Source organism: Vidua macroura, chromosome 1, assembly GCF_024509145.1.
Source record: "Vidua macroura isolate BioBank_ID:100142 chromosome 1, ASM2450914v1, whole genome shotgun sequence".
Classification (NCBI taxonomy): Eukaryota; Metazoa; Chordata; class Aves; order Passeriformes; family Viduidae; genus Vidua; species Vidua macroura.
The window spans coordinates 59,069,508-59,085,371 of record NC_071571.1 but is presented as its reverse complement, the minus strand read 5'-3'; the positions used below and the strand labels follow the sequence as shown (position 1 = coordinate 59,085,371).

The 15,864-nt window shown below is 40.1% G+C and overlaps 1 protein-coding gene across 4 annotated transcripts in view; it reads right to left on the bottom strand.

Annotated features, from left to right (window-relative positions):
- Positions 1-15,864, bottom strand: part of NFX1 (nuclear transcription factor, X-box binding 1) — a 97,817-nt gene that overhangs the window by 76,800 nt on the left and 5,153 nt on the right. For 3 of the 4 annotated variants that reach the window (XR_008439989.1, XM_053994411.1, XM_053994539.1), the window contains exons 2-3: positions 10,045-11,094; positions 7,263-7,424 (exon numbers count right to left, since the gene is read on the bottom strand). Coding sequence is in view for 3 of the 4 variants with exons in the window: in XM_053994411.1 (XP_053850386.1) it covers positions 7,263-7,424; positions 10,045-11,094 (1,212 nt within the window). In the remaining variant the exon portion in view is untranslated. The remainder of the gene's footprint in view (positions 1-7,262; positions 7,425-10,044; positions 11,095-15,864) is intronic. The other variant, XM_053994627.1, reaches the window with a different exon arrangement.

The window sequence follows — 15,864 nt, the reverse complement described above, 5'->3', positions numbered from 1 at the left end:
ACTGAGATGCATCCCCTGGAGATTCCAGCAATTCCAATCTTGGGTAGTTACCAGGACAATCATCACTCCTGCTTTCCTAGATTATCTCAAGAAACGGCCCATCTCTGAGCGAGCCGCTTGTATTAACTTGTAAATGAAGCCTTGTCTACAATGGTTTAGACATACATGAGACAGCCCCCCCACCTCTGCCCTGGCTCGCTTGCTTTGTGTCTATATTTAATAATATAAAAACTCCTATCCATATATCACTTTATAGACGCAAATTATTACACATAACAAGATCAATATTCATATTTTAGTAAATCAAGATATTCAATTATCTCCCTTTGAATTGCTGTTCGGAATTCCTTATCCTTGTAATTCTCAGCCTAGTGGGGGGCTACAGATAAGTGATGTATATTTGCAACAGTATGTGGCCAGGATACTGTCTCTTGTGAAATCTCTTGGACAGGACAGGAAGCTCAGCTGGCACAGACCCTGACTTTGGACTTTGCTGTTCACAACATCCACTAGGAGACTAGGGTCCTGGTTAAGGAGTGGAAAGGAGCACCCCTGGTGGCAAAGTGGTGTGGAACTTTCCAAGTGTTACAGACCACAGAAACAGCCATCAATACAGCTGAACACGGGGGGACTCATCACACTTGGGTCAAGGTCTCTAAGGCCCCGGAGATTTGGACATCTCAGCTGGAGGAGAAGGATGGGAAGCCAGGGCTGACCCTCCTCAGGAGTGGACTGGAGCAACAGCCAGTGCGTCATCAGGGGAAGGCCTGTATGCCTACCCACAGACTGCCTGCTGAAATAGTCTGTGTGGGCATCCCTCCTCTCGGATCTCCAGTCATTGGGGGCCAATTCTCGCTGTCATTGTTTTCTTTATGTTAAGCTGTTTCTGTGCCTTCTCTCGCCACAGGTGGTGCGGACAGCAACATGAAAGCGCAAATTAGGCTAGGAGATGAGATTACACTGTTAGAATGTTTCTCTTAATAATCTTACCCTTATATTATCAGTTAGGTTGGGGCCAAAAGTGGGAAAATAATTTTTTTAACCTTGGGAGAAGAAGCAGCAAAAACCTTTAACCTTAGCAATTGTTAGGTCTACAGAGGGCCAGGGGGATCTGAAAGCTGGCCATGGGTGGCCAGCCCAGTCAAGCCTAAATGTTGGGTTAGCACCCTGAGTGAGGTCCATAATGAACAGTATTTTGGGATGAAGAAGGAAGTCCATGGCAGCTTCATTCTTCTGAAAGAGACATTTATTGTCTAAATAGAACAGGGAACATATATGTGGGAAAAAACGTTTGTGACTGGACTTTATCTTTGGGTTTAGATTGTTGGACCCCCAATTGCTCTCCTTATGATTGTTCTAGATATCAAGGCAGATGGAATCAAAGGCATGTTAAGCTCACTAATGGTAGCTGGGTAACGTGTTCCTTCCATAATTACATTGGAAAGGTGGTGGTCCAAATATGGAAAGGATGGGAATGGGATGTGTTTTCATGGTTACCTGGTGGGCAACCAGGTTTGTTTAACTACGGGTTAAACAAATGCTTTTTTTTCCTCTTATATGCTGTAGCAACTCTAATCTTTTTACCATGCCTGATCCCTTGCTCAGTACAACTTATTCAACATGTGATCAAAGGGATGCAGGTAACAGCTATGCCTACTGATCCAGAGATGGCTACAAAAAGACAGAAACTGATGTCACTGCAAATAGTTGCAAAACAAACAAGACCCAAAAAAAAAAAGACCCAGGAACAGGAAATTAAGTCAATGATAACTAAAGTTTGTAAAGACAATTATTAAAAAAATAAAAGAGGAGGGATTGAGAGGAATAGCAGATTTGTCTTTACAAACAAGCTGTATAAATGCGGCCGGGAAATTAGGATAAAAGAGGAGGTTGCGTCTTCCAAAAATTTGAGAGACCCCAGAGGAATGCCCCATGGCCTCTCCCTTTATTCGAATAAAGTAGAAGGACTCCCTTGTCTCCTTTTTGGACATAAACCTCTGATATTTGTGGATTAATTTTCCTGACACCCCCAAAGGATCCATACCTTCTTTTCTCTTGTAATAGACACAAGTCACTATTGTTCTGGAAGATGAAATTATATGAGATCCCCATGAGGGATGTTACCTACTTCATCCAAGTATTCAGGATTTCTCTGATCCAATTCTGTGGTCACAAAAAATTGTGAGAAATTATGCACACACACACACACTTTCAGCCTTCTACTATGAATCACAGAGGTTAAGAGCTGCTGCAAGGCCCTACAAGGAGGGCAATTTTCACTGAAACACCACTGGAGGATAGGATCTTTCAGTTTTTTTTTTCTTTCTCTCATGGAATTTTGTCCTATTTGTTGCTAAGAGAAAATAACAACTAGGACTTAAGAGAGACAAAAGAAATGGCCAAGGTGGAGGAAGGATGCAGCTGGCTACTCTTTTATTTGAAGGGCTTTCTCTTGGGAAGGGCAGAGATACTGCCAGATTTTGGGTGGGGGGGCGAGGGGTGGTTGGGGTGGATGAGGTTGGGGTGGTTGGGGGGGGGTGGGGCAGTGGTGAGCGGCTTGGTTTAGCCCATAGCTCTCTCTCACTCTTGGCATCAGAGGAAGACAGTTGAGCTGCTTCCTGTGGGAAGAATTCACTGCTACCACAGCACCCAGCCTTGCACTGCTGCTTCCTTACTGTGGGTGAGTCTTTGCTCTTGTAATATATGTTATGGAATAAATTGTGCTTATGTAAAATATATATGTAATAAATGGTGCTTGTATGAAAAATTCTTAAAGTTTTTAAACCATAAGCTGCAGCCAGGGAAAGGCTGCAAAACCACAGATGGCAGCAAGCAGAAAGACCTCATTTACAAACAAAAAAGCTTGACTGTGTGCGGAGATGGGCCCTTTCCTGGACCATCCAGGAGACACCCAAGTGATGAATACATGGGACATATCTATGGGTGAAGGTAGTCAGAGTCGTCAGGAGCATCGTCAGGAACATGCATCCCAGTACCATGTTCTGGTAACTCCACATCAGCATTCATTGCTTCCCAGAAACAGCTTTGTCCAGCCCAGCACAGAGAAAAGGAGACCCCATGAATATGTGAAGCAAGGAGAAGAATAGGAGAACCTCTGCCCCAGGAGGAAAAATCTGTATAAAACTAACCTGACAGAGACAACACTCGTGAACAGAGGGGATCCGATGCGATCAGTGTTCACCAAGCGCCGATCCTGGGCTCGGCCCTGTCCTTTTGATTGTGGCTATTTAAGACTGAATCTCAGTCGCGAAATAAAAATCTATTTAATTAATTATTAATTTGGCTTGATCATTTTTTCCTATAACACTCTTAAGAACAGACACTGAACTGGGAACTTATTAACACCTGATTGGAAAGGACCCTCACCATCTATTTAGGTGCCTCAGCGGAAAATGCAGGACCCTGACCCTCACTCTTCCAGGAGAGCGCGTCTCTCTGGCTGTGTGTGGCAGTTGCTATGGAGAAGTCCAGAGGCCACTGCCCAGCCCCACTGCTGTCTGCCGCAGCCTCAGGCTTTTTTGCTACACTTTAACCCAGAGCTCCATGTCCAGGCAACCCCAAAGTTTTCTGTTACATTTGTTTGCCACCCCAGGGGGTGTGCTTTCTTCTGCCATCCCACCTGCCACCCCGTGCTTCACGCTGCAGCCCATTTCACCATCCAGCCTGTCCACCATTACCACTTGAGGGAAACGCAGCTGAACTTGCGCCACAGCATCCAGTGCAGCCGCGAGGGAATCATTTCACCTGCCCTGCCTGGCTGGGAGCCGACAGTGCCCCTGCCGGCTGGGATCGTAAATGTGCCATAGGGGAAAGTGCTTGCAGCCAAGAGAAGGCTGTTACTGGGTTTCTGTTTTTTTGTTTGTTGTGCTGCTGTTCTTGTTTGCTTTGTTATACATACTAGTATCAAGAACTGCTATTCCTTTCCCTATACCTTTGCCTGAAAGCCCCTTAATTTCAAAGTTATAATAATTTGGAGGGAAGAGGGTCATACCCTCCAACCAAGGGTCCCTCCTTCCTTGGCAGACAATTGTCTTTCAAACCAAGACACACTGCTGTAAAAACATAAAATGAATATTCAAAACTAATCTTACTAGCAAATAGGCTGGAAGTGAAACATACCAGTGAAAACTTTTGTTGCTGAATTAGGTAAGATTTTCTGGAATTCATTATAATATTTGCAGAATCAAAGGAAATAGTGTCCAAAAATAAAAAAAAAAAAAATAAATAAAAAAAAAATAAAAAAAAAAACCAGTTTTTTTCCCCCTTCCAAAACCCAGCCAATTATGGACTTAGGTAGATTACAGTGTCCCATTTCTTCTACAGAAGACAATAATAACTGCCAGGATTCTAGTGAATTCCTCATTATCCAAAGCCTGAAACACAGAACATATACTGAAACAACCTGTGCTAAAACAAATACACTCTGAAGTACAAAATCTAAACAAGACGGGGTAGCTGAGTCTGCAGGTCAAGAAATATTGTACTGGTGTCTTTACTGGATCTACGGTATCAGTTCTACTGACGCCACAACCTTTAATTTCAGTTAATGATTAGCTCTAGTTCTCTCATATGCAGAATACAGTAACATATTTAGTCCACAAATTCTTACATGAAAAGCAAATGGCCCAAAATTTCAGGATTCAAATATCTAAGGTTACTGTCTTGAAAGATAAAAGCCCCCTTAAGCAAGCAGCTACTCTTTTGTCAAGGAGTAAGCTGTTCCAGGGAGATAAATCAACTCCAGAAAAGGGGAGTCACTCAACAGTCACTCTTGGTTTGGCTTATAAAGTTTGCGAATAAAGTTTGGTTTTTAACCTCCTAAGTATGTTGTTGCATTTCTCCCCTGTGCCCACCTCAGGGTAAATGTCTTAAGTTGGAAATGCAAGATGTGGCTGGGGGTGTGTACTCTATTGCCATCTGTGAGAGGTGGGGCAGTTATCTTCTGTTAATTGGGCCACCTGTTAAAACCAGGTGGGGCAGTTTTCTTTATCTCTTCCACAACCAGTCCTCCCTCCAGAAAATATCTTCTGTTAATGGGCCATTGAGTCTCACTGCATGACTGATAAAATTACATCATCCTTTTGAGAGATGCTCTGCCCAGGGGGAGAGGCCCAGCATTCCTACCTGGATATAATTTGAGATTTGGAATACCACAGCCACCTTTTTCCCACTGGATTCCCAGAGGAAGAACAGGCCCATCTATACCACCACTGGACCTTTAGAGAAAACTACACCCTTCTACAGGATCACTGCTTCAACAGAACCACATCTGTCACTCCAGGAGGACTGCAACCACCATTTAATTGACTGCTATCAATACCCTGACCAACAGGGTATCAGATTGTATTCTGACTCTGTCAGTGTTGTTTGGTATTACTGGATTTTTCAAAAATTTTTTTTCCTAATAAAGAACTGTTATTCCTACTCCCATATCTTTGCCTGAGAGCCTCTTAATTCCAAAATTAGAATAATTTGGAGGGAGAGGCTTTGCATTTTCCATTTCAAGAGAGGCTCCTGCCTTCCTTAGCAAACACCTGTCTTTTCAAACCAAGACAGTAAAGTAGAACCTCAAGCCCCTTTGAAATAAACTCACCAAGTGAGAACTGGGGCCCACCACCAGCCCCATCCAGAAGTCTGACTATGCATCTTCTGCAAAAAAAACTTTGCAACCAATCCTTTCTGCAGGAGATTTACAGTCTGCAAGAACTTCTGTCAAAAATTTGGAACTAGGTAACATTTTATTTCCTCAGCCTGCCCAGAGAGATACAGAAAGACACACAAAGAATGGGAAATGTTGAACAAGCAGGGTACAGAAAAAATAAAGCCTACTTCAGGATTTTCATCTTCAGAGTGTGTCTACACCACTCGACTGAACTGAGCAGTGACTGCAACTCAGCCCTAGCTTACATTAAAGGATTCAAAGGGAGTAACACACTGGTTTGAGTTTCAAAAAGTGGTATAATACAAGGAATCTGAAACAGTTTAAGCTGATGACAAAGGCTGAAGCTTTCTGTTTTCTCTGAATTCCCTTTCATTGTATGGCATGAGGGATGGATTTCAGGAGTATTTTATCTGATAAACAAACTAAAAAGTGGTTGAGTAAAAGCAGACAACTAATGCATGAAGTGCGTCTTCTACTTAACTGCTCAGCAAAGCACAGTAAGAGATGAGATTGTAAAAACAGCCACAGAGTTTTGCATCCTGACGCACTGATTTCACTGAATGATCTTACGCATTTAAATCTGAAAATTAGGTTTAGCTAGAACACTGGAAAGAATCAAGTTATGAGGATTATATAAGGCATACACAGAACAGTGGGAAAAATTTATTTAAAACTTGTTTACAGTTTACCGCTTGTAGTGAACCATTTGCACCTTATGGCTAAATTTTGCCTTAAACAAGCTGTTTAAGCCTGTTTAACTAAAGGAGAAACTTTGAAATAAAGGAGAAGCTACTGTTAAGGAATGGATACTACAGAGGAAGGGTAGAGGGGTTTTTTTAATACCAATTTTTCTCCACCACAAACCACCACCATGCAGCCGCAAAACCCTGAAATTGGAACATTTGTTCAGAAAATTTTTCCAGGCACGTACACTCAAGCACCCTGTTTGACACTGCCAGACTTCCAGAACCTTCCAGAAAGAAGAATGTGCATACCCAGAATTCTTCCTGGAGGAGGTGCAGGAGTGTTTACTAGAAGAATCAGGGTTATAAACCCCCCAATTTTTGATATGTATGCTTGCCCCCATCTCCGATGGACTCAGACTGCATATCATGACCATGGACCACGATCCCCCGCCATGTCACTGGAGCCATGGGTCGTGATAGATCTCTCTTTTCCTCTTTCCTGTTTTCCTCTCTTAGGGTGATCATATGCTTCAGAATGCCTATAGTACCTCTTCTCAAATCCATTAAGTCTTTTTCCACTTCAGGTTTCAAAGCAGTTCTAATAAATTTTGTTGTATCAGTTATTTAGTGTTGTTTTGCTTTAGTCCACCCCCAGGGATCACTTTAACAATGAACTTGGTTGCCTTGCTTCACAGGTGGGTCACATTGTTATCTTAAACAATATTTCTAAATAGTTTTCACAACACAAGCAACACATGCATTTGGCTCACATATATTTGATAATTTGAAATTAATATTCTCACATATATTTGAGACTATATAATATACAGTATATATACAATATGTATACATAATATAGAATATATATTATATATATTTGAGAAAATACCAACCTTCAGCTTGTGAAGCTGGTGATCGTGCCCATTTCTTGATGCAATTCAGGTGGAATACATGGTAACAATTTTGACAGCTCCACACTGGGGCAACTATTCGGACCACCTCACAGCATACCATGCACTCATACTTCTCTGCGGTCAGCTGTTCAATCAATGACCCTACAAATAAAATATATTACTTGTGCATAAAAGAGCAGCTAGCTGAGAAATGAAACTCAAATTAAATTAAAATATTTCATTTAAATTATAGTGAAAATTATTTTAGCTCTGTGGCTATAAATAAGGCATTAGTTTACTCATGGAAGATTCCAGTTTGATACTTGCTATGCATTTTTCTTAGCTTCAGAGCAGGAAGAACTATAAGATCCTTATTAAAGTGGCAATGCGAATTCCACTTTCAAAAATAGCAATTATTCTGATCTTATTAATTAATTAATGCCACTTTTAAGATTGGCAGAAGTTTGAGATTTTACTCATCACTTTATATAGGAAATTCATCTTTACATACACTTTAAACGAAAAAGATGAATGCTCTTAAATACAGAAATCTCTGCCAAAATTACATTTAATTTCTACCCTTAAGTATAGAGGAGATGACACAACAAATATTAATACCAAAGGACCTGGATTATGGGAATAAGCCCTTTATAAAATGAGTGTTTTAGGAGTAGAATTACTGGGAACAACAGTCAAAGTACAGGGTCTTTTGAGCCATATGAACAAATATGAAAAAGTACTTTGAAAATAAAGCAAGAACCCCACATTAAAGTCAAAACAGCCTGATATGCAACCATAAGAAAGGCACCACATAAAGCTTTGTTTCTGTCAGATTACTTCCTCACCCATCAAGGTAAGACTACCAAATACACCTTAGAAATGACCACAGGATTTTAAAATATATTAACTACAAGTGTACAGTGTAAAAACGTAATATTGTAAGATTGTGCCAATACAAGTATCAGAGACTGAAATGTTATAGTTTATAGCTTAAACATTTTTATGAAGGACTTTTGCCTATTATAGCATATTGTGTAACAAAAACTACATGGAAGACCACTGTACCCTAAATGAGATCTCTGGGCTGAGGCTCTCAACTGTGAGTTAAACTGCCTAAGGGACAGAGATAAAGCATCTGGGAAATGATGGATAAGACTGGAAGAGCATGCATCCATGGCAGGGATGTCCAGAAAGCTTTGGGGCTTTAGCCCCAGGTTTATCTGCTGCCAGACTTGCACAGATCCTGACACCAAACTGAGGAGGAAGTGAGGAAGTTCTTTTGGATGTGTGGCATAGCCTCTAGTCAGAGGCAGGGAACACCCATCCAACTGCTGCATAGACTTGCCCAACTGCAGGGCCCCCCACCCTGGGAAAGCCACATCTACCGGACATCCATGTGAGGGACAACAGATGGGATGTAATAATTGGAACTAGTCTATCCTATCATTCTGTCCAGCAGAAGGTAAGGTTGAGATGCTTTGTAAAATACCAAATAAATATAATTCTTGGTGTTTCTCCTTATTGCTTCTGAACATTTAAGCCTCTTAACACTTAGTGCTTAAACTTATATAAAACAATAAGAATAAGCTACCTAAGTTGTTGCTGAAACAGAAACTAGTATCACAGCCCTGAAGAGATTGAGCTGATTTCCATTTAATGTTTTCAGTCACTAATGGTTATGAGTCAGCATAAAATTCACTCAGCCAAAAACTGTGGGTCTGGTTTACACTGTCAACAGCACATGTTTCTATTCTCAAAGTTCCAAAAATAATATCCAGATATTGCCTCTATTTCAAATTACCTTTTGAGGTGATGCCTAATGCTTTTTGTCTTTCTTCTTCTATATATTCCCTGTATTCTTCACACACATATTTGGAGCTCTGTAGCCTATTATTGCATTCATAGCTAGTTTTCCCCAGTACTGTTCCCTGACCTGATAGGCAGAAAAGACAAAACACATTCCAAGATCCCTATGCTATCTTGATTCTCCTTAGAAACCAAGCTTGAAAAACAGCTCTTTGAGACACATTTTCATCAACAAGGTTCAGTCCAATCTGAAGGGGGAGGATTCAGAAGGGTTTTGAACTGTGGGGTATTGGAATAGCATCACCGCTTATGCTCCTAATTAGTGATTTTTGTCAATTATGCTAATTTACTAAACTTATGAAACCCTATGCACCTGGGGGGTCAGGAGGAGGTTTGTAGACATTTCCCATATTTGCCCCAGAGGCCTTCAATAAAGACCAGCTTTTATATTACTTCCTATACTAATATTATCTCGGAAGTGTGTGTTGTTTCATTTATAGGTTCTTTAAGGCATCAAAGGTGCAGAAAAAAGCACATGAAATTCAGTTATGAGTAAAATACCGTTTCTCTGTCTGGCATTTTCCTACTTCTACATAAAACATGAAAAGACCTATTCTGCAAAAGTCAGTTTCAGCATTATCCTTCTCAAGTCGCATTACTCAGAATGCTCAGAATTTTAATCCCACAACATACACGTTTTAAAATGGTAGCTGACTAGGTCATCATTTGCAGTTTGGTAGCAAAACCAGAAAAAAACTATAAACAAAATCTGTCCTTCTCTAGTAAATTTACAGAATATGTTCCCAGTGAGATTCCATGCATCTACATTTACTTCTACCCTCTGATCCCAATACCAATTTAATGTAAAATAATAACCTTCTTCAGCTACTCAAGGAAGGAACTGAAGCGAAGACTGCTTAAATTATTCAAGATCATATCTTTCATATGGGAGTCCAGGACAGTCTCAAAAACTTACCTGTATGAGTTTCTTTGGTTTTTGGTACATCACTTTGCTTCTTCCAGTACTGGGTCCAGCTGAAATGAAGTGAAGGTACTTGATCCCCCTTTAGCAAGAACTTTCTTCCACTGAACCTGAGAGACTCAGACAACTGATGTCTGATTTCACTGGTCAAGTTTTCATCATTTTTGTGAGCAATGAGTTCTTTCTTCCTTTCATTTTTATCTTTTGGAGTATATGCAACAGAAGACTTCTTACCTATTTTTGTATTTTTACTACGGTGAGAATCATGTCTTTTCTGACACTCCTTTTCTACTGGGGGTTTATTCCACACAGGCTTCCGGGGATATCTTTTGTTTACATTATTGTAGCCTTTTTGCTCATCCCCACTTCCAAAAGGTGCATTACAGAATGCCTTTCCAACGGATGATTCTGAAGAGTCAGACTGCGTCAAATCCAAAGATGGAAAATTTTCAAACCGCTCTACTTTCTGTTTAGAACTCACTCGCTTTTCACGGTCATGTACCTGCTTTCCCTTTTCCCTGAAACCTCTCCCAGATATATGCATCAGATGTGTTTTCTTCGGCTTTGCCCCTCTGCTATCTGCATTAGGTACTTCCCTGTCACTCTCTGAGGAGAGAATATCACTGTATCCTCTAGGAGGTGCTCTACTACCAGGTACTAGCACAGCATCTGAAATTCCTGGACCTGCAGCCGCATCAGTAGTACTTTGCCTTGTCTTATTTCTAGCACATGTGCCTTCATTTCTTAATCTGTGCAATCTCTGGCTTTGCAAGCTGCGATTCTTCAAACTTTTACTGGTACCAAAATATTGGTGGAAGTCTTCAGAATTCCCATACTGACTTTCTAGATTACAAAAGCCATGATGCTTTGTGGAAGAGCTTTCATAATCTGTACCTCTTTCAGAATACAGACTAGGAATTGGTATATTACTTTTATTCTGATCACTGTTAGAGTCTTTCCTGTCTTTATTTACCCAGTTTATATCTGTAGGTTGTCCTTCTCCAGGAATGGAATCAGCAGCACCAGGACTGAAATTCAATGTACCTAAAAAATAAATAAATACAAATTCATAAAACTTAAACAGTACATACTTCTTTTCAACCAAATTACCATGCATGGAAAGGTCCAGAAGTTCCATCAATCCCACACTTGACAGAACAACTGCAAACTAGTGTCCGGAAACTAGAATTGAATCATACAGTGCTTTGTAGAAGCCTTCTTGTCTTGTCATCTTTACAGGACTGTCATTACCCAGAATTAAGAATGTAAAAAAAAAAAGATGAAAGAAAACTTTCTGAAGCAGTACAAGACAAGCAAGTGTGAAAATCAGTGTTTAACATCTAAAGTTTTTCCTAGCATGTTTACATAAATATAAGAACCTGAAAAAAAGAGGTCCTTCAAATACAATGTCTACATCTGAGATTTGAATATTATACAAAACTTTGAATATAAATTAAAAGTAGTAGTAGTAAATACTTGCATCAACTCTGATTATACTGTTCTAGAGACAGACATATTAAACGGCACAGGGCAGCTGTGCAAAATTATTTTTCTGAGGCCATCAACATGAACCATGCTTCTACTTCAGCAGTCTTCTGTAATTTCTATATCTCGAGATAAAAGAAAGAGAAATCCTATGTCACTCAGTTTCCTGTAACATTGTGCCAGCAGTGTCTGCCTGCAACAGAATTTTATTAGGTGAGTATCAATGAGTTCAATTGGCTGTGGCAGATAGGTTAAATTTTACACAGTAATATAAAAAAAAAAAGTTAATAAAATCTCATGGAGATCTCATGGATCTTATTTTACCAGTTGGGTAGGTTACCTCATATGGTAGGACAGAGTGCAGTTTATTCCTGGTTCATAACAATTAAAAGAGATAATCAAACACTTAGGCCATGACTTAGGCCAAAAGACTCTCCAAAAGGCTAATGTAATTTAGGTTCCTGAACTACCTAATGCTTTTTCAATAAAGATAGTAGAAATTAACATTTTGAAGAGAAGAATAAACCAGAACATTTCAAGCCACTAACATGCTTTTTTTTTTTTCCCAGCAAAATTAATTTGCTTTCAAATGAAAAAAGTTTTTTTCAAAAGCTCTAGGAATCGTCACAGCGGCACAGTTGGCGGCCAAAGGAAGAAACTGTATCATACGACTTTGTGGAAGTGAAGCATTAACCTTAATAAAACATAAGAATTTAAAATTACATTTCAGGATGTTTTAACCACATTGCCTAATTCATACTTTACTTTTTAAAGAGCAGTAGAAATTACTTTGGGGATTTTTGTCTTTGCAAAAACTATATTATATATTATTTACACAATATATATAATTTAATATTATCTATATTTACTATATCCATATATATTAACATTACAATGTTACATTACAAGATAGTATATGTTATTAATGTAGTATATTATATAGTATTATATGCCACCCTATACAGTATTATATCTAGTATCTAGTTTATTATTAAATATCTAGTATCTAGTTTATTATATATAAACTAGATACAAATGGCAAATACAAATAGTTTGGGGTTTTTCAAGCTGAAATACTAACTTGATTTTGAGACAATAGAATGAAAAAAACAGACAGAAGTCTGGTCTTCAAAACAGCTCAAGACTGAATTAAGAATCAGCAAAAAAGCAAAATTAGCTCAGGCAAAAAAAGAAGTAGAAACACAGAGGCTGATCTTTTCTTCCCAGTACCTAGTGCCAGCACATGTGGGAATAGTTCAAAGCTGTGACCCCCCCAGAGGGAAAAGGAGGGGCAGGGAGGTATTCAGACACGACATGAGGGGAATTTCTTTGCCAAGAGTATGGTCATGTTATGAATGAGGTCCCATATGTCTAATTGTATGTATCACAAACTTAAAATTTAGCAGCACTTTTAATTGAGATAAAATAATACAATCAAATATAATCAGTAGTTACAAAAAGAAATTTGGCAGCGGTTCGGATAAAGCATAAGCAAAAACCAATTGATCAGGGTATGTGGAGGCCTTCCCATCCTGCCTCACGTACAAAAGGCAAAAGGATCCAAACACAACTTATATACTGTGTGCTAATACATATTCATTAATAGTTTCCCATAAATCTCCTCCTATTTCCGATTCTTGAAGTCTACATCATTCTACTGCACAGCACATGCTCCCACTGCTGCTATGGAGTCTTCTGATCTCTTTGGGGGTGTTCTTGGAGGAAGGCCAAAGGTGTTCCTCACATGTCCTCTGAATAACCTGGCAGGTGGTGCATGAGCATTAAGCTTGGTGTTATATTAGTAAGCACTATGTTCCAATTAAACTTTATTTATTTCATAGATAAGACCACTATTTTAGACTCCCTGTCTGGAATGGTCCCAACTTTATTCATAGTCAAAGTCAATCTTGCTCTGGGAGTTTGTCAGAGTCCAGAATATCCCTTTGGCTGCTCTGGATGCCTCGAGACCCTGGCAGGGGGCTCAGGGATCTTGGCAACAAGTCAAAAACACCTGTGGCTTCGATTTTAGCCCATGGGAGAAGTTGCCAACCTTATATGAGGAATTACAAGCCAAAAGGGATCGAGTAGTGTAATAAGGGAATTGGTACAGGGTGAAAAAAGTAGAATTTTGGGGTTTTTAGAATGTACTTCAGTAATACAAGATGGAGAAATCTGGGCATGCCCTAGCCTTTTCTTCCTTCTTCTTGTCCTCCATGTCTCAGTGTGATAGTGACACTTTTCTATTGGTCTAGGATAGGGACACATTGTCCAACATAGATTTCCTGTATTGGTACAGGAACTGTAAACATGGTACACGTAATTTTGGGTATATAATGTGGGAGACGCCCACAGACTGTCATGGCTTCTGTACTAGCCGGACCTCGGCAGGTCACAGAGAAAATCTTTTAGATAAGAAGAAATAAACAACCTTGAAAACTCAGCTTCACACCTTCAAGACCTCTTCTTTGGCTGCCAGGCTAGGAAAAAAGGACTTTCACCTCTACAATATGAATAATTCATTAGAATTTTTTACATCAATAAGATTCCTATTCTTGCTGTCAGCTTCTACATAATGAAGAAAATTCCAGAGTGGTAATTTCTACTAAAACTGATTTCTGTCTGCCAAGACAAGAAACTGCAAAATAAATGTACCAGTGTAATAATAAGTAGCTAACACTGGCTGAAATTGTCTCTGACATGCTTACACATACATACACAAAAATTCATAGTAAAAGGGATGCCCCAAAGGTAAAGTCCAGCCTGTATTTCTATAAAATAAACACAGAATATCATAGTACCTTTAGAAAAAACTTCTATATTGTCTCACCTCTAAGCCTGAGAATATCATGGAACAGATCCTCCTAGGAGTTACGCTAAGGCACATGAAGGAAGGGAGGTGATCTGGGACAGCCAGCACAGCTTCACCAAGGACAAGTCCCACCTGACCAACATAGTGGCTTTCTATGATGGAGTGACTGCATAAGTGGACAAGGGAAGGGCTGCAGATATTATTTATCTGGACTTATGTAAAGACTGTGATATGGTCTCCCACAACATCCTGCTCTCTCAATCAGAGAGATGAGTCTACTATTAGGCAGTTAAAAAATTGGCTGCAAAGTAACATCCAGAGAGTAGTGGCCAATATCTCAGAGTCCTGATGGACATCAGTGATAAGTGACTCAGGGGTCTGTATTGCAACCACTGTTGTTTAATACCTTCATTAATTATACAGTCAAAGAGATACATTGTACCCTCAGCAAATTTGCAGATGCCATCAAGCTGAGTGGTGCAATTGACACAGCTTAAGAATGGAATGCCATCCTGAAAGACCTGGACAAGCTCAAGAAGTGGGCCCACAGGAATCTCATGAGGTTAAACAAGACCAAGGGCAAAGTGCTGCACCTGGGTCAGGGCAACCCCCAGTATCAAGAATGGCTAGGGGCTTGTCCAACACTGAGCACCAAGATGTTTCCTATTACCATCTGAGTAGCAGTTGCATCTGGACAGTTTTCCTTATCTCCTGTTAATGGGCCCATCAATGTCTTGCCACATGACTCAGAGATAACACTCTCCAGGAGCCAGTTCTGTTTAACAGGTGATTAAGAACACACCTTGTGACTCAAAATAACATCAGCCTATTATGAGATGCTCCGCCCAGGGAGAGAAGCTAGGCATTCCCACCTGGATAAATCCAGGGATTTCTTGACAGAAAAGCAGCCTTTCCACAGGTTTCCGAGAAGATACAGCAACCACATCTGCCACTCCAATTTGGACTGCTTACCAGCACGCTGGCCAAAGGGGTGTCAGGTTGTATTCTGACTTTGTCAGTGGTCTTCCTTTTGTATCATTAAATGTATTTTTGTCTTCTTTTTTCTTTTCCTAATAAATTGTATTTCTGACTTGGAGTCTCTCACTGGTTTTGCTTTCAAACCAGAACAGGGATGAAGAGATCAAGAACAGCCCTGCTGAGAAGACTTGTTGAGTAAGAGGCAGACATGACCTGACAGCCCATGTGCTCACAGCCCAGAAGACCAACTGCACCCTGGGCCACATCAAAAGAAGTGTGGCCAGCAGGTCAAATAAGTTGATTCATCCCCTCTACTCTGCTTTAAGTACTCCACACCTGGAGTGCTGCATCTAGCTATGGGGTCCCCAGCACATGAAGGACATCAACTTGTTGAATTGAAGCAAGTCTGGAGTAGGCCACCAAGATGGCTGGAAGGACGGAACATATCTCCTGTGAGGAAAGGCTAAGAGAATTGGATTTGTTCAACCTGGAGAAGAGGCTCCAAGGTGACCTAACTGTGACTTTCCAGTACCTGAAGGGAG